This window comes from Rhineura floridana, chromosome 9, assembly GCF_030035675.1.
Source record: "Rhineura floridana isolate rRhiFlo1 chromosome 9, rRhiFlo1.hap2, whole genome shotgun sequence".
Taxonomy (NCBI): Eukaryota; Metazoa; Chordata; class Lepidosauria; order Squamata; family Rhineuridae; genus Rhineura; species Rhineura floridana.
This window is the reverse complement of record NC_084488.1, coordinates 78,897,981-78,923,775: the sequence shown is the minus strand read 5'-3', so window position 1 is coordinate 78,923,775 and position 25,795 is coordinate 78,897,981. Positions and strand designations below refer to the sequence as shown.

Genomic DNA, 25,795 nt, shown 5'->3' with positions numbered 1-25,795 from the left:
AAATGTAATTTTATTTGGATTGGAGGTGAACTTCCTGCAGAGTGTAGCTGAGGATGGAAGGATTAATGTGACTCCAGCTGCAAACTACAGGAAGATTTCCCAACAACCACTCAAAATTTAAGCATGAAAAAAGCCTTCTATTAGAGCTAATTTTCATGTTTAATTGCATCAGGGGAGAGGTGATGTGCCCAATAGAAGTTTTCTTTCAAGCCTCATTGTGATGGGGATTGAGGATGAGGGGTGGGATGTGGATGCTGTCAAATGCCTCATCAAGCATATGTGCAAAATTTTCTTTGGTGGAGGAGGTTATCTTAAAACAGGTTACTCCTCCCACTTGCTCCACAGGCAGGACCATGTTAGTCGATGTAGATTCTTCTGCCATTGGAGGAGACTCCACCAGTTCCAGTCCTTCCTGCTTCACAGTCACAGGGCTCTTTGAACCTTCTGTTGTCTTACAAGGACTGGTCATAAAAGTTAATGGTATTTTGTATCATTCCACTGGCTAAGCATAGTTTATAACCCCCAAATCATGGCTTGAGCTCACTAATATATAAACCTTGATTTAAAGCTGCTTGTCTCTTCTCACTTTCTGTCAACTCAAGACAATGAATTGGACAGTCATTAGAGACCATGTCAAACTGGTTTGCAAACCTGCTTTAAATTTCTGGTTTGTTTGCTTATTGCAGATCATGATTTGTCAGTTCAGACATCGCACTAAACCATAGTTTAGCTTCCTTAACAGTGGTCTGGAGTGATATCAAATATGAGCCTGTGTGTTCATTACCTTGCTGAATTCTGGATTAAAAAAAATTTATCTCCTAGGATGAAAAATATGATCACATTGATCCTGTTGATATGGGAAAAGTTGAAAAGTATACCAATGAAGCAATGAATTGGCTGAATTCAAAAATGAATGCGCAAAACAGGTTGAGTCTGACCCAGGATCCTGTTGTGAAAGTGGCAGAAATAATAGCAACGTCTAAGGTAAATCTGAAAAATATTCTGTGAATGAAATAAGATTAATACAAGCGTGGATGGACCAAGAAATAAATTAATATTGCAAATAATAGCAGAGCATAACATACATTTCTACAAAAGTTAATAAAAGGATTTCAGCAGGACAGATACTTTTAGCATCTGTGCATGCTGAGCTTTGTCTGCCATAGCTATTGCTGTGACCTGTGTGCATACAGGGCTTTGAATCACAGCATCTTAGTGTGTTTTTATATCAAGTGACACAATCAGCTACAGCTCTGATTGATGCAGAAGAATATGGCCTGGATTCCAAAGTTTCATGCCATAAATGGAAGGAGCTTCTGTTGCGTTTACCCATATGCTACACATGGGTAAGCAGTACAGCTGTGGTGGGGGTTTGCCTTCATGTGCTGTAGCGGAATAAGCAGTATATCTGTTGAAAACACACTGTTCTGGTATTTAGCAACAATAGAGATTGTTTGAAAGTGTGTAAAGCAGTAAACAGGTTCCCACCAACAGTGGACAATTTCTGTCTCTGTGGATAAGCAAGAAGCAATTTCCTATGTGTGCCCTAAAATACAGTAAGAGCTGTTTGACATACTTCATGGAAGGCTTGATAATTCAGCAACTGGAACAGATAATAATTTAGCTAACAAAATTTCCAGCAGTTTCCATTCTTGAAAGGATCTGATTTGTGAACAGTTGCTTAATATTAATCTTTTAGTCATGGACAATTCTTTGGTCAAATCAATACACACACACACCTGATTCACCTCCCAAATGCTACATCATAATCAATTTTATATGCCACTATGTTCTTATTTTTTACTGAATTATAGTATTTATTTTCTCTTCTTTTTCACAGGAATTGGACAGTTTATGTAACCCTATTATTTACAAGTCAAAGCCCAAGGCAGAGCCACTGTCTGAAGATCAGGCAAAATCTAACAGGGAACACAATGGACCAATGAATGGACAGAGCAGTGCTGACACAAAATCAGAGGACAGTTGCCAGCAGCCTAAATCATCTGAAGAAATGGATGTGGACTAAGTTTTACATTTCTTTCAGTCCATTAAAAACAGTGCAAGTAATCAGAGGGTCCATCTTTCTTTTATGTCTGATTCACATTACAGATGTTCAGTTAGTCAACCTTCTGTCCTTTGTTCTTTGCAGTAGGTTTGAAAGTGTTTTTCTATTTGAGTGCATTCCCATTGTTCATTCCATTGATGCAGCTTATGTGAAGCTTTAGTTGAATGTAGATTGTAAAAGTCAGTTTAAGCTTTCCCGATATATTTTATATCAAATAGGCAGAATTGATATATAAATGACAACAATCTACCTTATTTAAAGCTTTTATTGTGGGTAAGCCTCTGCTCCTCTATTCAGGAAAGACCACTGTATTGCACTACTGATGCTGAAGTGTAGATCTTTGCATCTTTATTTTGGAAGATATTGGATTTGATATGGCTTAAACATTGCCACTTGAAGCACTGACCTTTTTCTAGTTGTTGTACTGTTCTAATTTAAATATTAAAATAGAGGTTAGCTGGCAAACTAGTTCATCTTGTTGATGTACCATGAAAACTGTAAGAACCTTGTAGACAAAACATCCAAGGCTTGAAAGGAGCTCATACCAGCAGCATTCTTTGTCACAAGACAAGCAACATGACTAAAAATAAAGTTCATGGTCTCCATGTACACAGCCCTGTATATCATATTCTGTGTTGATGCTGAGCACACTGTTTAAAGTGGTAATAGTAGGAAACGTTAGTGAAATGTTAAAGGCCGTTAACTGGGGACACATGTTTTCATTTCCCTTAATTGCCTCCAAACCCACTAGTTTGGCTTAGTTTTGAATGCTGCCTATGCATGTTTTTTAAATCTGTCCTCCTCACAATTAAAAGTGGAAAATGCACACACATTAACTGTTAATTGATCTTCTCTGTCAGTGTTCCTTACTGAAATACTTCTACCATTCTTCTTGGCCAAATGATCTTTATTTTAGTATCTGTGTTTGGAAAAGGAGGATAACACGAATAGAAAGATCTGTTAGCAATTGTCCCAAACATCCCTTGACATTATAAAAAGCTCAACCAAGAGATATGTTCAAGCTACTAATGTTCCAAACATGCATTGGTTTAAACTTGATTCTACTAGTACAGTTTTAAGTCTGAGCTGAGGACATACTAAAACTAAGCCGAGGACATACTAAATCAACTGTCTTGAAAGATGGGCAAGCAGAGAAGGTTCATCAAAAGCACTCATTGTTAAGGAAGGGCATCCTTCAAGGGAATACCTCAGTTTTTGGCTTAAATGTTATCTTTGCTACTCTAGCAGAGTTTTATCTCTTTTTCCCCACAACTACTATGCAAGTTCAAGTAACATTTTGTTTCAAATTTTTCAGTCACTTCTCATAGTTTTGTGCACCAGGATGCATGCAAAAAGCCTCTCTACACTTTGATTTTTACAGATTACTGAGTGTTATAGGCAGAGTTTCTCTTATTTGTGCACGGCACAACAATATCTCCATAAGGTTATTAAATGTTTTGCTGTTTTCTAGAATTTCTATGTGATAGGCAGACTTAAAATTAAGAAAGGCTGTCTTGGGGTGCTCTCCTAGTTCTCTGTCTTGCCAGGAAGTGACAGGCTTTTCAAAGGCATTTGCGTTCACTTTGGTTGACTTTGCCAGTCATTCCTGTTACTGGACTTAATTTTTCAGGCTTTTAATCAGCTTCATTCAGGGCAGAAAGGACATGCAGCTGCTTAAGTCATTTTCTGATCTTCACAAGGGACCTTGAGGTGGAGATGTGTGATATTGCCCTAGCCAGCCTTTACTCAGATGTGTTACTGCCGGACTTCCCAGGAGGATCCCTCCGCCTGTGCTGCCTCTGAGACGGGCTCCCGTCTTGGATGAAACTTTTTCAGTTTAAAGTCCAGTCAAAAGGGCTTTTTTGACTGGGGATAATTTCTTCCGGATAAGGAAGAAACGTGAGATCTCCCACACAGCTTCCCACACTGGAATTCATTAGAATTGTCTGTGAAAGGAGGTCTTCCAACAGCTCGGACGGAGCTAGGATTTCTAACTAGCTCAGCTGAATAAGTGAGCCGTTTTTTTTTTCAAAGAAAAACGGATTAACAGGCAAGCATCCTCCTGTCTATGCTCATTATTTTGTTATCTATTCAGTTAAAGAGATTTGTCAAGGAACCAGCAATTAAGAAAACCTGGGTGAGTCAAAACCTTCTCTCTTACTCACGGAACTAAGGGGGAAGAAAATAAAAATAGCCTATCTTTTTTTATTGCAAAAAGCTGGCATATAAATCAGCATTATAAAGATTACAACGGATGAGGGGTTTCTGATTGGGTAATTTTTTTATTTATAAGACTTCTGTGTAATATATGTCTGGGACTATTTTTTCCGGTCTTTTTTTTTTTTTTTTTTTTGACGAATCTGCTCATTCCTTCTGCAACTAGTTATTTGGATGCTGTGAACTAAAGTTGTTTTTGCACTTCTGGGGATATAACAGATAAGGAAATCCGTACTGTCTGGAGTGTGACGTCAGTTGGTTTGAAAGATTAACTCCTTTGTCACTGGATAAAGAAATAAACTGCTCTTTGCTTGGGACATTGAAAATTGAAGGAGTTTTGTTCCTTTGGTTTTAAGAATGACAATTAAGAAGATCATGGATGTACAAGAAGGGACTTTATCTTTAGATATGTTTCAGAAAATAATGAATGGGATTAAGTCAATAAAACAAGAACTGAGAAATAATAGACAAGCGTTGAGAATTGAATTTGACGAAATGAGACAGGAGCTGAAAGAAATTCAGGATTCTATGAGAAAGGAGAATAAAGATAGATCTGGAAAACCAAAAAGATGAAAGAAAAATTAAAGGCAAGGTTCAAACTTTGGAGATTGGATTAAATATGGGCTTGGAAAAAGATTTGGATTTCCTGGCTGTGATGGATCCTGGAGACAAATATTATGGTTTGGAACTCAGCGCTGTCCCTGAAGGAATTGATGAAGAGATTGGAGATAAAGATATTATCGGTTTGAAAAAATTCCTGGACTGGAACGATTTGATGGAACTTGAAATGGAGAAAGTTAACAGAATTAATTCCTGTTTTGTGTCAATGGAAAAACCTTCAAGAGATGTGCTAGTGTATTCTGTAAAAAAGAGGAACAGAGATGCGGCTTTGCAACAATATTTCAGTGATACGTTCGGAATTGATGGCAAAGAAATATCTGTGATAAAGGAAATTCCTATCAGACTCTTATTATATGACTATGACAGCAAGATTATTGGGTACGTAAAGATGGAAGATGGAACCAACACAGATAATGGAAGAAGAGCGATTTGAAATTACTGGACTTAATAGACTTGATGAGTTGGATTAATTGACATGTTTATCTAGAAAAAAAATTGATGGACATATATCTCAAGGATTGGAAACTTCTCTTTGACTTTTTGTGGAAGAATAAAATGATATGATGTTAATGAGATTTGATACCAACTAAGATAACCGCTGGAGGAAGGTGATTTTATAATCTATTAAGAAACAGGCTTGTTATATATTATAGACTTATAGCTGAACTACGACAAATCGGAAGTCAATAGTTTTTATTCTTTTTTTCCCCTTTTTTATTGTATTGATCTGTGTTTTTTTTTTTGTATTGTTTTGGTTTTGAAAATCTGAATAAAAATTAATTGGGAAAAAAAAAGATGTGTTACTGCCACTTTCACACCAATAGCTTGTTGTTTGAGTGGCTGAGAAATAGATCAGTGATACCAGAGATCTTCATTTGGCCTGTTCATAAATACCAGAACCAGAAGAACCATGCAAGAAAAAGGAAATTATTAGAAACAAAATGTAACACTGAGGTTTGCAGCTTTTTACTGGATGCAATGAGGAGGCATAGCACTCAAGTGCATTTCACTTGTCTCGGATGCCTCAGCCAACTGCCCCAATCCACCTGTTGCCATTCTCATGAGTGGTGCACCTGTTTTCTCTCTGATCTGGTAACCAGAGCTCATGCAAATGAAATTCCTAGTCAACTGGAAAAAATCCTGCTGAGCCCAGATTAAATTATTCAACATTTATGAATGATTCGGGAATTAATCTCAAGACATTCTTACTAAACAATCAACCGGGTCAGGTGAAAAAGAAGGCTTTATTCAGGATTCAGTCTTCCATGATCAAAGACATGGATTGGGATCCTTTCTAAAGACTTGGGTCTCTAGTTGATTTTCTGTCACCTTAATGAGAGATGAGTATTCTGTTGTAGAATCTCTGATGATGATGGGAAAGAAGCAGCACAAGCCTGGGTAGGTGTACCACTGTCAGACCTTGATAGGTGCATTTGACATCTAGAAGATAGTGTTTCTGCAGTCAAAATTGTTTCAAAGAACATAGTATCCTTGTCCATTGTGTTGGAACTTCAAGCAGCTTACCTAGCTCCATAGTCTTTTGTCCACCTGTTTTAAGTATATATGTGCTAGCCTATATAAATGGGGAAACTAGGTCATTTTACTTAAGTAGGAAGCATTTCTGTCTTTCTCCTGAGTAGAATTACACGAGATGCCTGTCACAGCAATTAATTGAACTTACAGGCTGACTGACTAAGCTGTCAAGATTGAGGCCCAAATAAGTAAGGTCTTGAGGAAATCTTCAAAGGTGTAACGTAAGCCCTAGGAGATCTACAGGTAGTCCCATTTGCCTTCCGAGCAACAAAAAGAATAAGCTTTTCTTGAGCAAGCACAGATATACTGGCTTTGAATGGGGTAGGTGTCATGGCCCAGAGCAGGTTTCTTTTATACTTCCCCCTTCTTCCAATTGTACCATACTGTTTAATACATTCTGTTCGTGTTAGATTGGTAGTGTAGAGAACATAGCACTTACCTGCAAATTTCCCTCCATTTGGATTGGTTATAGTGCCACACTAAATGTTCTAGGTTTTTTAACAGGAAGTGTTGCATATAGTATCAGGCATTGTGCACAGGTGGGTACTCAGTAATCTGCTTATTAGACAGGATTGGAAATTACTTCTTCCTCTTTGCCCACTTCTATAAGTCTGCCTTATCATACTACTAGAGCATAACCCAATTTTATAGTGATTTATAGCTAACCCAAAGGAGAACAAATTGCAGGTAAGCACCCAGTGGTAGTCTTTATGACCGATACCTAGCATATAGCATTATGCAACTTCACTGCATTCTTTTGACCTGAGCCTTTCTCTGATATATGGAACTAATGATCTCCATGCAGTTAATGTTAGCACAGGCATTCATGGGATAAGACCATTCCCTTCAGACTTCTCGCTACTTCAACCTGTGGTAAACTCTTCACGTGCATATTCCACCATATTCTGAATACAGCTTTTAGCACTTCACTGTGACTTTATACCATTTAATGACTTGTTTTAAACAAATACAAACGAAACGCTATATGATTGGTTACACAAAGCTTATATATAAAATGTCCAAGCTGGAATATTGATGTGTAAAAAACATTCAGCCAGAAAAGGCCTATTATAGCATTAGAAAACAGGTGCATTAGTGATGAGGCATGGCACTCACAAAATTACAGTATTTAAGGAAAGGTGGTTTGAAATGAAATAATGCAGTAGGAGGTTATACATATTAGTAATTGTCTCCATTCCTTGATTTTTTGCAGGAAAATACTCCTTTAGTGAAACAGTACAAAGAGGAGACCTTGTTTATATTGATAGTAATCCTACAATGTTGAATTTGTGATTTTCTTTTAAAAAGTCTAAGCTGGCCTCCCAAGAGTTTTTTCCTCCCTTTTACCACAATGCATCTTAAAAGTAGCTTGAGGGTTTGGCAAGGAAAGATGCTAAATCAAAATCGACCTACTAAATCCTGATTATATATACACATATGCCTCTTGCTGAACCTGGACTCTTTTGTCCATTCTTCTTGGGGTAGAAATACTACATTTTTAATGCATCTTTTACATTTTAAAGCATGACCTTAACTGTTTAATCTATAAACTTTTCTGTTTTTAAGTGAACATTGTTTCCAAGTTGCAAACTATATGTAGCAAAAGCACTGTTCACACTGTGGGCTTTTGTTCAGCAGTTTGTGTAATTTAAAAGCATGTTTTACCAGTTCCTTTCTAGACAGCAGACTGGTCCACATAATATATGCCTTAAGTCACACTGGCATTTCCACCAGTGCTAGAACTGAAGAGGCACAGTGTCTTGTGGCTTGTAGACTTAAGTATCAAGCCTTACAAAAAAATCCTTAAGAATAGCTTTGATCTGTCCAGCATAAGCTAGTGTATTGTGTTTGGGATAAAATATTTAAATTGCTCCCCAATCATGTTACTGTTGCTCATTTTGACTTCAGTAGATTATCAATGGGTTTGGTTCAGTTAAATCTGTCTGGGGGAAGGCAGAGGGGTTACTTGCATTCCTCTGAGAATGAAATCACGTCAGCAGACAGAGTGCTTAGTGTAAAAAAGGGTAGACTAGCCAGTTTTGCATAGGCTGCTTTCCCCCTCTCCTGCCTACTTTCTGCCCATTCCAGGCATTACTGCAGTTGAACATGACGGCTGGGAAATCTTCTAATTAGCAATCTTGTTTTCCATAGGAAGTGGGCCATCACTGTGGGAAATAGTTCCACCTATCGTGCGAAGGCAAGAATGTTTTTGAAGTCAAGACTAGGGACGTCATGCCCCTCCCACTCTCCAGTTCATTCTTGCCTTCGTACGAACAAGATTGGAATTTCACGTAGCATTTAGCTAAGTCTCGTATTTGTTTGTCTTTTTCTCTTCAAAACCTTTTTTCTGTTTTTTGTGTCTAGCCTACTGAGGATCCCCTCAGAGACCGGGGCTGCGGCTCTCTTCCCCCTTTCCTCAGGGCTATTTAATTTCTTTTATTCCCTTGATTGGGGTGCTCCCTCTGAGACCGCGGCTGCGGCTCTCTTTATTTTTGCAGTTTCAAGCCCCCTCCCCCCCCCGTAGCCAGGGGGTTCCCTCAGTGACCGCGGCTGCGTTTTTTTTTTTTTTTATCGCTTTTGATCGCTTGTGAGGGAAGGGGAATCCCCCTCCCTCCCCCCCCTGATCGTTGCCGCGGCTGCGGCTGATCCGATCTCAGCGGGAGCTTGCAGCTGCGGCTCCCGCCGTTACTACTTTACCGCAGATCGCCCTCGCTACGTGGCTTAAATCCCACTGCGAAGGGCTTTACAGACCGCACGGCGGCTCTCTCTGCGGCGGCTGCCGTTTTTTCCTCTACCTGCTCTTCCAGAGTTTTTTCCAACCGCTACTGCGGCTTTCGGCGAGTCCGTGCTGGCCAGCCCTTCCCCCAGTTCGCTTGCGATGGCCGCCATTGCTCCTTCTCCCTCAGCCCCCTTTTGATCGTTTTTTCCCGCCCGTTTTTTTCCGGGCGCCATTTTTTGAAATTCAAAATTCCCGCCTTTTTTGTTACCATCTATTTAGCTTCGGATACCTCCCCTGCAGGCTATCTATCTGTATGTTTGTGTATATGTGCTGCTGACAAACTTACACAAGGCTGATTTACACACATTTTTACTGTGGCTGTAATCATAGTGGCTGAATTGTATTATTAAGGCTGGAGCTCCAATCCTAGTGGGCTGGATTGTATTATCAAGGCTGGAGCTTTAATCCTAGTGGCTGGATTATATTATCAAGGCTGGAGTTTTAATCCTAGTGGCTGGATTACATTATCAAGGCTGGAGCTTTAATCCTAGTGGCTGGATTACATTATCAAGGCTGGAGCTTTAATATCAGTGGCTGACTTGTATTAAATCTGATTTACATTACATATCCTGCCCCCTATGGGGCCGTGAACAAGCCAAAAACCCAGCCCACAGCACTAATCTGAGTGTGCCAACTCTAAAACAGCCTATATTATATTAACATTGATACCTCTGTGCATTCTGCCCCCTCTGTGGCAGTGCATTCGCCATCTGCCAGTGTATCCTACCCCCTCCGTGGTAGTACGCTGTGCCAGTTCGGGTCTTTACATCCTGCCCCCTCCGTGGCAGTGTACTCCACCCAGGTTCATATAAGATGGCAGAACAGCCAGGCATGTCACCATCAACACACATGGTGCCAGATCAGCCAGACATGCCACAATCAGCCAAGCCACAACATACTAACACGTCTAAGACCAGACATGCCAAAGCACTGGCTAAGACAAAACATCTTTCCAGCCATAGTAAACCAAAGCGCCCTCGTTATGTCTCTGTGCCAACAACCACCACAGCACAGACACACATAAGTGATATTTTCCATTCTCCTGCTACTGCCTCTGACGAGGAAGAGTTTGTTGGCTTTCCCCCTCACGGTTCACCTAACGAACCTGCCTCTGGCTTACCGCCTCAGACATCTGTTCCAACAGCCCACCAGGCACATACATCTCACACATCTGGTCTGCAGCTGTCTCCTGATTTCCTCTCCCAACTCCAAGCCATGCTGGCTTATTTCACACAAATGCAGTCACTACCACAGGTTCCTGCCATACCCCCACTCAACATGGACCAACGCGCGTTCCATGCTGCTCATCCTTCCTGCTCGCCAGATCCCTTCGATGTAGCCAGAGGCAGATGTACGGACGAAGCCTCGTATGCGGAGGAGTTAACTTTCACTGACCATGTTGAAGGAGACGACTGGAGCGACTATTCAGATCATGAGGAGGATACATCGTATCGCTTGTTCAATACCTCAGATTACCAACCGCTCACACGTAGGGTACTTCATACCCTTGGTCTCCAGACTGCGCCCTCAACTTCGTCCGCTCCAACTCTCAAAGGGGCCAAGGTCCTCAAATCCCCTGCACCTACTGAACACTACATCCCGGTGCCGGACCCAATTGCCAAATTAGCTTCTGAAGAATGGGCCCACCCGCTCAAAGCTAGACGATTCAAGAACATGGCTGACAGACTTTACGCCCTAGCCCCAGACTTCGCCACCAAGTTAGATGTCCCTGGCATAGATGAACCGATCGCTCGCCTCGTTTCACAATCTATCTTGCCCAGGGAAGGGGAATCCCACCTAAAAGATACTACTGAACGTCGAATAGACTTCGCCCTCCGCAAGAACCACGAGGCCACTGCCCTAGCCATGCGTGCCTCCGCCTCAGCCTCCATCTTCTCCAGAGCATCTATGATGTGGATGGATGAACTTCTAGAGGATGATAACCCTGATCCTGTCGCCTTCAAAAGAGCACTATTGAAATTACGTAAGACAGCAGCCTTTGTGGCCGATGCCACTTTGGATACCACCCAATTAGGGGCACGAGCCATGACAACTCAAATAGTCGCTCGTCGTACCCTCTGGCTTCGCCACTGGCAAGCTGATTCAGCGGCCAGATTGAACCTGTCCAAGGCTCCTTACTCCGGATCTCTACTCTTCGGCGAGGAAGCCCTAAAGGCAGTTCTGGTTGATCCAAAAGACGCCCATAAACCGGTTCTAGCCACAGTCAAGAACATCGACCACAGGCCCTTCAGGCGATTTCCTTCCTTTCGTTCTAACCAGCCTTTTCGAGGAACGCGGCCAGGAGGACGAGGCCGCGATTTCAGACCCTATGATTCCAACGCATTCAGGGGTTCCTGGAACCGACGCTTCCAGGGCAGAGGTCAGTACCAAGGGCGCAGGGGCAACTCATCGTCCTCATATAGGGGAGGTCCTCGCCTACACAAGTAGTATTAACGCCATCCCCATAGGTGGCAGATTACTTAATTTTGGAGATCGATGGCTGCGCCTTACTAAGGTCTCCTGGATCAGGGACCTCTTCACTTATGGCTATACCATAGAGTTCTGGGCAACCCCATCAGACAGATTCCACCCGTCTCCTTGCCCAAGGGCACCAGCCAGGCACAACATCATGCAGACAGCTATACATCACCTCTTGCACATAGCGGCAATAGAGCCAGTTCCCACAACTGAGAGATCGGAAGGGGTGTACTCCCTCCTATTTGCTGTGCCAAAACGAGATTTATCTTGGAGGGCGGTATTGGATCTCAAGTTTGTCAACCGTTTTGTAACATACCGCAAGTTCAAAATGGAATCTCTCCATTCCATTACCGAGAGTCTGCATGAAGGAGACTTCCTGGCTTCTATCGACCTTAAGGAAGCGTATCTCCATGTACCCATTTGCATAGCCCACAGAAAGTTTCTTCGGTTTGCTTTTGGCCACCAACATTTTCAATATAGAGCGATGCCTTTTGGCCTCTCCTCTGCTCCAAGAGTATTTTCCAAGGTGCTACTCATCCTAGTGGCTTACCTTCGGACCCAAGGGGTTCATATCTACCCATATTTGGATGATCTGCTCATACGGGCCAAATCTGAAGAGCTGGCTCATCATCATTTAATGATCACCCTCAATGTTTTGCAGACCTACGGCTGGCTTGTCAACTTCGACAAAAGCCATCTCCAACCAACCCAACGCCTACTACATCTTGGGGCAATGTTGGACACCCTGCAGGCAATGGTCTTCCTGGCTCCAGATCGCATCACTGCCATCACAAGCATCGCAAGGTCCCTGATGCAACAAACATCCGCAGACGTCATGCTTCTCGCCAGAGCGCTCGGGATGTTTATCTCCACAATCCACATTGTGCCCTGGGCTCGAGCTCACACTCGGCCCCTTCAGTGGACTCTGTTGCCTTTTCAAAAAGACATTGCCAGCTCCAACCATCGCAAAGTTCGTTTGAGCCCCGCTCTGCGCCTCTCCTTCCGCTGGTGGACCAAGGTTCAACACCTCTCCAAGGGCATGTCGTTCAGAGAACCCCGCAGAACCGTCGTGACCACAGACGCCAGCCTCATAGGTTGGGGAGCCCACTGCAACTCCCAGTACATTCAGGGGGTTTGGTCCAACGCAGAGCAATCTCAAAGCATCAACTGGCTGGAACTAAAGGCTGTCCACTTGGCTCTATGTCATTTTCAGTCTCTGTTCCCTTTGCATCATGTGCTCATTCGAACAGACAACACGTGTGTAAAATCACATTTGAACAGACAGGGGGGCACCAGGTCTCGTCCTCTGCAGGACTTAACCTCCCTCATCTTTGTCTGGGCAGAACAACATCTACAATCCCTGAAAGCAGAGCACCTCAGAGGGATTTGGAATGTGACAGCAGACTGGCTCAGCAGACAACAGGTCTTCCCGGGAGAATGGAAACTTCATCCAGCCATTTTCCATCGTCTCCAGTGTCGGTTCGGCGCCCTCTCAGTCGACCTGTTTGCTTCCAGTCACAATTGCCAGCTTCCAAGGTACTTTGCTCGATACCTGGACTCAACAGCAGAAGCAGTGGATGCTCTGACAACACCGTGGCCAGACGGTCTATTGTACGCCTTTCCTCCCATACCATTGTTAGCCAAAACCTTGAGGAAGGCGCGAACCGAAAGGGCACAGCTGGTTCTGATAGCACCATTTTGGCCACGCCGACCGTGGTTCTCAGATCTTCTGGCAATGTCAATGATGGATCCTTGGACACTTCCAGTAACGCCAGACCTCCTATCCCAGGGCCCAGTACTGCACCAGGACCCTACTTGGCTCAATCTAACAGCGTGGCGTTTGAACGGAGACACTTGAGGTCAGCTGGACTGTCTGACGCTGTGATTGATACTATTTTGGCCTCGAGAAGACCATCTACCACTCGCATTTATCAACATACCTGGGTGGCTTTCTCCAAGTGGTGTCAGTCCCACCACCACAATCCATCCCAGGCCAATGTGCACCAGGTGCTCCAATTTCTCCATAGTGGCTTTATGATGGGACTTCGACCCAACACTCTACGTCGACAAGCGTCTACTCTGTCATCCATTCTCTCAGTGTCCTCTCCTGGAGATCATATTTCCTCACATCCGTTCATCAAACGTTTTTTGAGGGGAGCCGCCCTACGTTCTCCGGCTGTTGTCCATCGGTTCCCCTCATGGAGTTTGCCGAAAGTCCTGCAGGCTTTGCAACGCCCTCCGTTTGAACCCATCAGGACTGTGCCCCTACGCATACTGTCCTTCAAGGTCCTGTTTCTGATTGCAATCACATCTGCCAGACGCGTTTCGGAGTTGGGCGCATTGTCTTCTGCTAGACACCTCTGCGTCTTCCATAAGGACTCTGTTGTGCTGAAGACTGACCCTTCCTTTCGTCCCAAGGTCGATTCAGTTTTTCATTGCAACCAGGACATTGTGTTGCCTTCCTTTTGCCCGGATCCTACCCATCCTCTTGAAAAGGCTTGGCATTCGTTAGATGTCCGGAGGGCTCTCAAGACCTACCTGTCTAGGACCCAAGAGATTCGACGAACGGAGTCTCTGTTTGTATCCTTTCATCCAGGGTCTATGGGGCTTAAAGTTTCCAATCCTACCTTATCCCGCTGGTTAAGGGCATGCATTACCTTAGCATATGAGTCCCTGAAGCTGCCAGTTCCTGCTAGTATAACAGCTCATTCTACTAGGTCAGCTGCCACTTCGGCTGCTTTTGCTACTAATGCTCCTGTTGCCGATATTTGTAGGGCCGCAGTCTGGTCTTCCCCACACTCGTTTATAAGACATTATAAAATTGATCGTTATGCCTCTGCTGATGCTTCTTTTGGCAGACGAGTGTTGCAACAGGTTCTTAATGAGGATTAACATGTGGGTGGTCCCTCCCTATATGGGTTGCTTTGGTACATCCCACAGTGATGGCCCACTTCCTATGGAAAATGTACCATTGGTCTCACCTGAAAGGTGATTTTCATAGGAAGGGGCCACCACGACCCTCCCAGTTGGAGGATAACTAGCGATTTTATCAATGGGTTACATGTTATTGTTTCCATATTATATTTAAATGTAAGAGTGAAGTCAAGACTTTTAGTTCTGTTATGTTATGAAGTTATGTTAGAGTCATGTTGTTATGCATGTGACTATTATGTTATTTTCCTGGCGGGCCTGTTGGCCTTGTTCTTGTATTTTTAGATATCTCTTTTAGACTCGCTACGAATGAACTGGAGAGTGGGAGGGGCATGACGTCCCTAGTCTTGACTTCAAAAACATTCTTGCCTTCGCACAATAGGTGGAACTATTTCCCACAGTGATGGCCCCTTCCTATGAAAATCACCTTTCAGGTGAGACCAATGGTACATTTTACTCCCCCAGTTCCTTTTATGCATAAACTATATATTCTCTCACAACAGCAAGTGTTTGATTTCAGGTCCATTCTTCACAGAAAAATTTCCTCAGTAAAGAAGAGATTCTTGTTAATATAAATTAGTTTACATTTGGAGGGCAGAAACCTTTGCTGAATTGCGATAGCTAATTTAAAAAACATTGTGTGCTGCTTTAGTGTTTATGGTTGTATAGGGAATAGCACAATAGTATTTTTTTTTTGCAAACTTTAGAATGCTGATCTAAATTGTACTGCCCAGTAATTCCATTCTGAGTTTTCTAAAGTACGATTCACTGAATGTACCTAAATGCTATTGTCTCCTCATGACTCTGTTCAACTCAGGCCACACAAGATACAGACTTAAGAATCAAGATGTGTCTGCATTGGGGAAAGCACTTCACCAGATTAGGAAGCTTAAGCTAAGGTCAGTCAGCTGCCATTGCCCGGGTTCAACAAGCATTTTATATTTAGCAAGTATATTATGTAAATATGTCTCCATGGGACAGGAGTGTGTTCAACCTTAATAAACTTACAGCAGTGTTTAAGTATGCAAAATGTTTATTATATATGTAAATTGATGGAATCCTTCATAGTGGCATCATGCACAAATTGAATATGTCAATTGATTTCTAAGTGGCAACACAGATTACCAGAGGTTGTGTGTAAATATTTATAATAAATATTTAAAACTACTTCTTGAACAACAAGTAATGTTCATATGAGACTTTTTTATTGCCACTAGTTTCAACCCAGTCTGCAACTGTGATTTAATATTCCTACTACTACCATCCAGTGGGATTAGCCACTAGTGGGATTACTGCAGTGATCTGTAACAGCCATCAAAGTGCTTCAGTTAGTAAAAACACATCAGTGCAAAGACTTAATAAACACTGCTTAATTGTACACATTACTCATTGAGAAAATTGGCTTGGTTACTTGAAGGTGGGCTCTCTGCTGCACCATATCTGGATGTTAAATTGCCATCTGAAAGGAGTCGTCAAGTTCTGCTGCTAGATTTGGTTTGTGGAAGACAGCCTTTGTGTCATCTAACTCACATAATGGAAGAGACTGATAAGCATTCATTACTTTGCTTGCATCTTGTTGAATAGGTTTCAATTGGTACTGCTTTGATCTGAAAGATAAAAGATTATCAGTTTTCTTTCTGGCTAGTAGCTCTAAAAAGGATACTTTTCCTGTTCAGAAGGAAATAAAATTTAGACTTCCTCACCCCAACCTCTTTGGATATGGGGGGGGGAGAGGATGGATTGTATGGATAGTGGAGCTGGGGGTCAGTGCTGATAGCTCCCAACATCTTGTGGGAAACTCCTAACTGCACACAAGAACAGAACACAAGGGATTGTAAACAGTTACAAAAAATAATCACATGCTAGTTGTGATACGTGACAGTTGCTACTTGTAACTCATGGAGAAACTGCATGCTTGTGTATAACTTCATTTTTTCTCAAGAGATGAGCCAATCTTTTTAAAGTGAAATGTGTTCTGTTTCACTCTGCAAGATACTCACAGACTTGTTAAGCTAACCTAAGATGGGACAGTACTGATATTCACTGACAGAATATTTAATTGCAAGTTGTACACACCTATGTAGTCTATTGATCTGCCTTTGCTTCAATTCTTCAGCAATTTCATTGTCTCTTATCTTCAAAGTGCTAGTGTCCTGAATCATCTGGAGTCACCCAAAAGAAAACATGTATTGTCATTATTAGAACTGCATGTTGCCTTATACATGAAGGAGCCAAGTGTGGGTAACATTCAGATAATTTAGGCAGGGTAGAGGAGAGCTCTCATAAAGTAGGGAGCAATGATTTCCTAGAAAAGCCACTCTCCAACTCCGTTCTCCCTATTAATCATGCCTTCTTTTGTTTATGCATGGAAGGCACCATCCCCCTCTTTTTGTAACATCTTCAGTGCCCAGGTCTATAACTAGACACACTAGCCTCTTTTTCACTCTTAATGGGCTCCCTCCAGTCCCTTATTCCCGGGACTCTTCCCCAAGCTTGCTAGCTCCTGGCTCGAATAATAACTTCTCTTGTATTCAGCAAGAGCCTAAATGGAAGGATAGATTAATAATCCCTTCTCCTCTATAACCATATTTTCTTACTTTTCTCAGCCCTACTACGACTATCCCCCTTCACCTCAAACCCAGGAGCCTGATAAATAATCAGTTTGTTTTAGTAAAAACCTCTTATTTTCATCTACAGTGAGCATAGTACTCTGTACAGTGCATTTCCTCTTACAAGGTTCTGAATGGCCAGTTCCATAGGTATATAGACAACCTTGATCACTGCAGGTTGTAAGTTTACAACCTCAGGAGGTCACACGGAGGTGTCATTAGTTTGTACACAAGTAATCAAATTTGCTGTTCATGATCAGTCTAGTATTGAAGTACTATATAACTTTCAGGCAAATTGGAAACTTTATCGATAAAAAATTAAAAATGGCAGGGGAATGTGCTCTCTTGGCAACATACTTGATTCAAAATAAGATATAAACACGCAGCAGTACTATTTTATATATATATTGCTGCTACACCTACAGTAATGTGATCATTGGAACATCAGTCTAATAGTGTATTCTAAATGTTATTCTGACCAGTCTGCATTTGCAGAAATGTGCTATACATTTTTACAGATTTCCTTTTAAGGCCAGAATAATTAAAAGCAACAAGAGAAGAACAATCTCCAGTTTTGATATTTCGATAGAAAACGACCATGATCTTAGTCAATATGATCCAATCATGCTACAGTTCATATTAAGGTGGATTTACTGACTCATATTCATTTGGTAAAAAGCTTATTAGGAGCTAGGGATGTCGAAGAATTCTGGCAAACACTGAAAAGGATGTTGAAATTGCAGTTTTCCTGGTTTGGACTCTGGTCAGGAATGAAAATCACTTAAATGAATTCAATCAGTATTTGCTCACACTGTTATTTTAAGTCTGCAAACAATACATAATTAATTACAAGGCTTTTTACATGGTTCCCTTACATTGAAATAAATGTAAGTTACAGAAGTTAAATAGTGGAAAGCAAGATAAATAATCAAACTGTGCTTATGTGTTGAGAAGGTTATAGTGGACAGTCAGCAAGTAGCCATGTTGTCTTAATTCTTGGGCTGTAAATTTAAGCAAGCTTACTGGAGTTCAATTGAACTGAGTGGCACAGGTTTCAATAGCATGCATAGGATCATTGTGGTTGTGAACTTAAAACTTTTTTGTTAGCAGATTCAAATGATAGCCCTGGGATTTACTTCTAAGTTAACAAGTTTAGTATTTTAGAGGCACAGACAGTTCTGACATGTTCACAGCATTGCTTGGCAGCAGGAATGGATGTGACTAGGGGAAAATGGCTTCATGGGCCAAATTAGGATGCCTGCTGGTTCTCATTAGACCTGCAGGCTAGAGGTTCCTCACTACTGGCAGTCTTGCTACAGTCCACTGTCTCAGATGCATGAAGTGTTATTCTTAGTTATAGGTGTGTATACATCTGGTTTGAGGGCAGAGAGATTGTAGCAGTGAGGTCAGAGTATAATGAAAACCGCAGACAGTGATGACAATAATCTTCCTACCCCAACATTCATCTGAGATTTCTGTGTGGCAAAGGTTCTTGTAGTTTCCTCTCCAAAGGAATCAGAATCACTTTCTGAACTCATGTTAGAATCTGATCGTCCCCGAGATGACTTCTCTTTGATGTTCCATTGTTCTCTTTGACCAAATGTACCTTTAAAACAAAAAAGGAAAGTTCCTTAATAGTCCTATATTTGACCACTACTTATATTTTTATCTACAAGGACTATATTCAGATTTTACTTGCACGACTTTACTTTGCTACATAGGGTTGAATCTAACAAACTTCTCCTCTTGGCGCAAGGACTTTCACCTGCGCAATGGGACTCCTCTCACAGTGCACTCCCTTGTGCCCCCCTCCCAAATCTGTTTTGGGGTTTTCTTCAGCCCTCTAGAGCAGATTGGGAGGGCAGGGGGTGTGCAGGGAGCGGAAGTCCCTTTGCATAGGATACAACCCAAAAGAGTTATAGCTTTGAAAAAACTCAGTGTGAAAGTAACATGAAATGAACAATCGAACGATGGTGCAATGGTGATGCTTCAGCTCCAGTTTAGGGACTGAAAGATCTATCAGTTTTGGTTCTCCATTTCTCATTTTTCCAATCTTAAACTCAGCTGTCCACATTTCTGCAGTAATTTGTGCTTTTTTTAAAAAAAATCCTCATAAAAATTCTCCAGCATTTTCATGCAAATTTCTCCTTCTAAATAGTTTTAGTTTAGCTTTAGTTTTTATTATACTTGTATACTGCCCCATAGCCGAAGCTCCCTGGGCAGTTTACAGTAACTAAAAAGAAATACAATCTAAGATACATCTTTTAAAAAAAACAATTTAAAACACAATTTAAAAATTTAAAACAATATAAAACACATGCTAAAATGCCTGGGAGAAGAGGAAAGTCTTGACCTGGCACCGAAAAGATAACAGTGTTGGTGCCAGGCGCACCTCATCACTAATATCATTCCATAATTTGGGGGCCACCACTGAGAAGGCCCTCTCCCTTGTTGCCAGACTCCCAGCTTCCCTCGGAGTAGGCACCCGGAGGAGGGCCTTAGATGTTGAACGTAGTGTACGGGTGGGTTGGTATCGGGAGAGGCGTTCCATCAGGTATTGTGGTCCCAAGCCGTGTAAGGCTTTATAGGTAAAAACCAGCACCTTGAATCGAGCTCGGAAACATAAAGGCAGCCAATGCAAGCGGGCCAGAATTGGTTTTATATGTTCGGACCATCTGGTCCCTGTTTCCAATCTGGCCGCTGCATTTTGCACAAGCTGCAGTTTCCAAACCATCTTCAAAGGCAGCCCCATGTAGAGTACATTGCAGTAATCTAATTTAGAGGTTACCAGAGCATGGACAACTGAAGCCAGGTTATCCCTGTCCAGATAGGGACGTAGTTGGGCCACCAACCAAAGTTGGTAGAAGGCACTCCGTGCCACTGAGGCTACCCGAGCCTCAAGTGACAGAGATGATTCTAGGAGAACCCCCAAGCTACGAACCTGCTCCTTCAGGGGGAGTGCAACCCCATCCAGAACAGGTTGGACATCCACCATCCGGTCAGAAGAACCACCCACTAGCAGCATCTCAGTCTTGTCTGGATTGAGCCTCAGTTTATTAGCCCTCATCCAGTCCATTGTCGCAGCCAGGCACCGGTTCAGCACATTGACAGCCTCACCTGAAGAAGATGAAAAGGAGAAATAGAACTGCGTGTCATCAGCATACTGATGGCAACGCACTCCAAAGCTCCGGATGACCGCACCCAACGGTTGCATGTAGATGTTGAACAGCATGGGGGACAGAAATGACCCCTGTGGAACCCCATACTGGAGAGTCCAGGGTGCCGAGCAATGTTCCCCAAGCACCACCTTCTGGAGGCGACCCGCCAAGTAGGAGCAGAACCACCGCAATGCAGTACCTCCCACTCCCAACTCAGCCAGTCTTCCCAGAAGGATACCATGGTCGATGGTATCGAAAGCCGCTGAGAGATCAAGGAGAATCAACAGAGTCACACTCCCCCTGTCTCTCTCCCGACAAAGATCATCATACAGGGCGACCAAGGCTGTTTCTGTGCCAAAACCAGGCCTGAAACCCGACTGAAATGGATCTAGATAATCGGTCTCATCCAAGAGTGTCTGGAGCTGGCCCACAACCACTCATTCAAAGACCTTGCCCAGGAATGGAACATTTGCTACCGGCCTATAGTTATTAAGATTTTCTGGGTCCAGGGAGGGTTTCTTCAGGAGTGGTCTCACTACCGCCTCTTTCAGGCAGCCAGGGACCACCCCCTCTCGCAGAGAGGCTTTAATCACTTCCCTGGCCCAGCTGGCTGTTCCATCCCTGCTAGCTTTTATTAGCCAGGAAGGGCAAGGATTCAGCACAGAAGTGGTTGCACGAACCTGTCCAAGCACCTTGTCAACGTCCTCAAGCTGCACCAACTGAAACTCATCCAAGAAATCGGGACAAGGCTGTGCTCTGGATACCTCATTTGATTCGCCTGCTATAACACTGGAGTCTAAGTCCTGGCGGATGCTAAAGATTTTATCCTGAAGGTGCCTAACAAATTCATTACAGCAGACCTCAGATGGTTGTACCATGTCCCTGGGGCCAGAGTGTAATAGCCCCTGGACAATTCTGAAGAGCTCCGCATACATCTTTGTATGCAGTTTTGATTGATATACACCTTTTTACAAGCAATTTCTCCTAATATTACCAGTTTCATATGTTACATTCACTAATATATTCATTTTTATGCACACTTTTCTCTAATGTAGTCATTTTTGTAAACACTGGTTAGAGAACTGCATCACAAAATCGAGATAAGTGCAAGTTTTAAAGGATGGCTGTTTTGGTTCTCATATTGCTTTAGCAAGTGCAAACTTGATAAATGCACCTTCAGATGTAAACTGAATTGAATTTCTCTCCCATCCCTACTCCAGATACAATCAGAGAACGTTTGACCACTTCAAAACTTGACTGGTGTGTGTGTTGCAGACAGACGCAATCCCATTAGATATATACGTGTATGTGTGTGTGTGTATATACAGTGACTGGCCCTAGGTCGCCCAGTGAGCTTCATGGCCAAGCAGGGATTTAAACCCTGGTCTCCCAGGTCCCAATCCAATACTCTAACCACCACACCACACTGGTTCTCATTTTTAAAAATCCATCTTAATCTTACCTATGTATTCACCTTTTAGGCTCCACAGCTTCACACTACAGTCTAAAGATGTGGTGAGGAGAAGGTGATGCTCACTCATAAGGGTGATTCTGCTCCATTAGAAAAAGAAAAATGGGTTTGGTTCATGATACTGACAACTATTCTGAAAATAGACAATGATGTGAACTTCCTTACTATCTTAAATATTTTGTTTCTCACATTCTTTCTGGCATTGGATTAGAATGACAATAAACTTAGAGACTGGTCCTCAACACATGCTATGGAATTCATTTCCCCTGAGATCAATTAGGAGTGGCTTCCCTTCACAGTGATTCCTCAGATCACTGTTTCAGATCAAGGCGTTATAGAGTAGCAATGTGCATAGTGTTGCTTCAAGAATTATTACTAAAAAAACAGAGTGGAATGCTGAGCTCCATTTTACGCATTGCATATTTTACATAAAAACACTTAGTATAAGGAAGAATAGGCAAGTGGCATTTAATTTCCTTCACACATATTCCACTGCGTGTGGAATTGTATGTGATGATCTATATATTGGGTGCATGTTATGTCCTACCTGGAAGCTCTTCCAGGCAGGGAAAATCAATATATATTCACTCTATACTTACTGGCTTCCCTTTATGCTTCCCCCTTGTATTAAGGTGGTAGCATGGGGCCTCCTACTATACCAATCCTTCCACAATGCTGAGTTAACATAAGAAACTCCAGCCATGTGGGAGAAGCCCATGCTGCAGCTCTTTTCTATGTCATTCCAGAGGAGCAATCATTAGTGCAGGGAAGAGTTGTAGCTTTCTCAGGGATGGGAGTGTAGTCCTCCAGATATTGGACTCAAACTCCCATCCGCCCCAGCTAACATAGCAAATTGCCAGGAATGATTGGAGTTTGTAGTCCAACAACACCTGGAAGGCCACAGATTGCCCATCCTTGCTCAACAGCAGTGATGGAAAACCTTTTTCAGCCCAAAGGGCACATAAAGCTTGGCCAAACCTTTGGGGGCTACACACCAGTGTGCATGTACAAGCGGTCATGGCCAAAGTGGCTGTGTCCACTCATGTGCACGCACACATACATACCACACATATACTATATACATGTAAACAAATGCAGACTTGCACACAGCTCTATCTCACTCTAGCATGCACAGGTTCACATCACACTCAGAGATATATGCACAGTGCTTTCTAAGCCCCAACAATCTGCTGATCACCCAAGCTTGCAAAGATTGAATCAAGATTCAACTGCTTCATTGTAGCCTCCCGGTAACTTTGCTTCTAATGTTCTCCGCTCCTTTCATAGGCCTCCTCCTCCCCCCTCACTTTCAGTTCTTCCCACTGGGTTCTAAGATCAAGGAGGAGCAGCTGTTGCTACTGCCGTTCTTCACACACATGCTGCGAGCCAGCTGAATGAAGCTCGCAGGCACCGTTTGGAAACCCTTGCAGCATGTCTTACTTACCTTGTAACACTGCAGTGGTGAGCACTCCAGCTCTGTAGTACTGTTTAAAACAGAAGAAGGAGAGGATGGGATAAGAACTTATACTCGGAAGTAAATATGAATATTCTAGTTTTGAATTCAAATTTTTCTCACAAGCTGGTGGCTTAGCTTCTGGCCCATTCATGGCATATTCTGCAATGTCCCAGATGTAGAGAAAGCCCAGCTGATCTCCTGCACACAGGAGGGAGTAACTGTTATTGACTTCCATGTCACTGATTGTAGACATCTCTTTGGACTGTAAGTGAGGAAATAAAAAGATCAGGTGTGTGACAAAGTGATCTATCAGCTTCTGGATTGCAAGGAATTTCAGTACTAAAGTTATGCTGTGGTGGAAATGTCCTTTAAACAGGGCATTACTTTATTTTTTACTTTCTTCAAGAGTGAGGACTAACAGCATAATCCTATGATGATTTACTCAGAAATAAATCAAATAGTGTTCAGTGGAACTCACTCCCACCTGTCAGTGTATAGGATTGCAGCTTAATTGCACTTTAAAGCTGCACTTAGTTACCTGTGTCACTTTTGGTGTATGATTGATTTTGCGCCTATAGTAGTGCCTATAGTGAGATGTTATGTGTAGCTTGGGCATACATAGTCAAGAAGTGCCTGTATTTTAAGAGTGCCCCTATTCTTAGGCCAAGCAAACATCTGGCATGCATGGACCTGGTATTATATGAACAACCATCAACAGGATCTTTTAAAACTCCTTATTTTGATTGCACATTGTGTTACTTATTGGGCTGATTTCAATGCAATACCAAGTCATGTTTTTGCACTATAGAAATGAGCCTAGAAGGAGCTTCAGGAAGAGGAAACCTTTTTGGCCCATCCAGCCAGATCCTTGTCTTCCCACCCTCATCCCATGGGCCAACACTGATAGGTTAACAGGACCACCCACCTGTTAATCATCTGACATCCTAATGATAGCGGGGAGATAGCAACTGAGCCAAGTTGAACTCCCCACATATCACTTGATACATAGGGAGTTCAATTTTGCTTTCTGCAGGATTCAGGTGTGCCAGCGAGTTCCCCAAGGAAGAGAAAGAAATCTCACTAAAACACTCCTTTCCAATCCCACAATGCACTTTACTCCTTCAGTTCCCTCCACCAATATTTTCTTCTGGTGTCACCATTGAAATCAGTACCTGGTATGCCTCAATCCAAAACAAGTAGGAAAATGCAACACATGGGGGGAGTAAAAGTTTATTCTGGATTCAGCCATATAATGCTAACCCATGGTTTGGTGTTATGTCTGAACTATCCTACCTAGTTGGGATGCAACCCAGTATACTCTTTAACACTTTTAAATTGCATTGAAATCACATCTAAGTCTGTGCTAGATTGTGACATGTACAAATAAGTCTGTTTTCAAGCCATTTTTAGACTGAGGTTTAAACCCTAAAGAACAGCGAAATAATTGCATTGCATTCAGGTGTCTGGTGTAGTCTCCATATCTTTATTTATTTATTTATTTATTATATATATATATATATATATATATATATACTGCCCCATAGCTGAAGCTCTCTGGGCGGTTTACAACAACTAAAAACATCAAAAACAAACATACAAATTTAAAACACATCTTTTAAAAACAATTTAAAACACATGCTAAAATGCCTGGGAGAAGAGGAAAGTTTTGACCTGGCGCTGAAAAGATAACAGTGATGGCACCATTAATCATTAAATTTGAATCATTAAATTTGTCCTCTGCTTCTGTCAAAATGTATGAAGTTCAGTTATTTTAGGGAGTTTCATGTGCATTTTAAGATCCCATTGCCAGTTGTACGAGCACGATCTATACCAAAGCTATGCGGATAATCTGAGAAATAAAGATTTAAGAGTAAATGGCAGATCTATAATCAACATTTTTGTTTAGTGAAATAAGTAAAACTATTCAAATTGTAAGGATTGCTGGGCAGGGTCGGCTCTACCATTATGCAGAGTGAGGCAGCTGGGGGTTGATGGAGGGAACAGGGTTGCATGTGTCTCATAGCCTGCCTTGCACCTCTGAAGCTAACCTGCTGCCCTCAGGTGTGGTGGAGGATGCTCCCTGTCACTGAGATTCAACTCTCAGTCTGGGTGGCTTTTGTATGTGGAAGTGGCAGGGTGCCACCTTGTGCTAGCATAAGGATTCTCTCTGGTGCTTAGACTATTGTAATATGCGTTCTGCAAAACATACACATCAAAAGAGGATAGCGACAAGGCTCTAATGCATAGAGAAATCCTATGGATATTTACTCAGAATAGAGGTAAGTCCCACTGCATGCAATGGGGCTTACTCCCAGGAAAATGGGTATAGCAGAGGTAGGAAAGCTATGACCCTCCAAATGTTACTGGACTCTAGCATGGGCAGCGTCAGGGATGTTAGAAGTTGTAGTCTTGCAACATCTAGAAGGCCACAAGTTGCCCAGCCCTGGTGTTTAGAATTGCAGCCTTGGTTTGCAGTG

General features: G+C 42.4%; 1 protein-coding gene across 1 annotated transcript in view; it reads left to right on the top strand.

The window, feature by feature from the left end:
* HSPA4L (heat shock protein family A (Hsp70) member 4 like) overlaps positions 1 to 2,908 on the top strand; it is a 48,993-nt gene extending 46,085 nt beyond the window's left edge. The window contains exons 18-19 of the mRNA XM_061585078.1: positions 823 to 984; positions 1,841 to 2,908. Of these exons, the coding sequence (XP_061441062.1) occupies positions 823 to 984; positions 1,841 to 2,026 (348 nt within the window). The 3' untranslated portion in view covers positions 2,027 to 2,908. The remainder of the gene's footprint in view (positions 1 to 822; positions 985 to 1,840) is intronic.
* Positions 2,909 to 25,795: the final 22,887 nt, after the last annotated feature.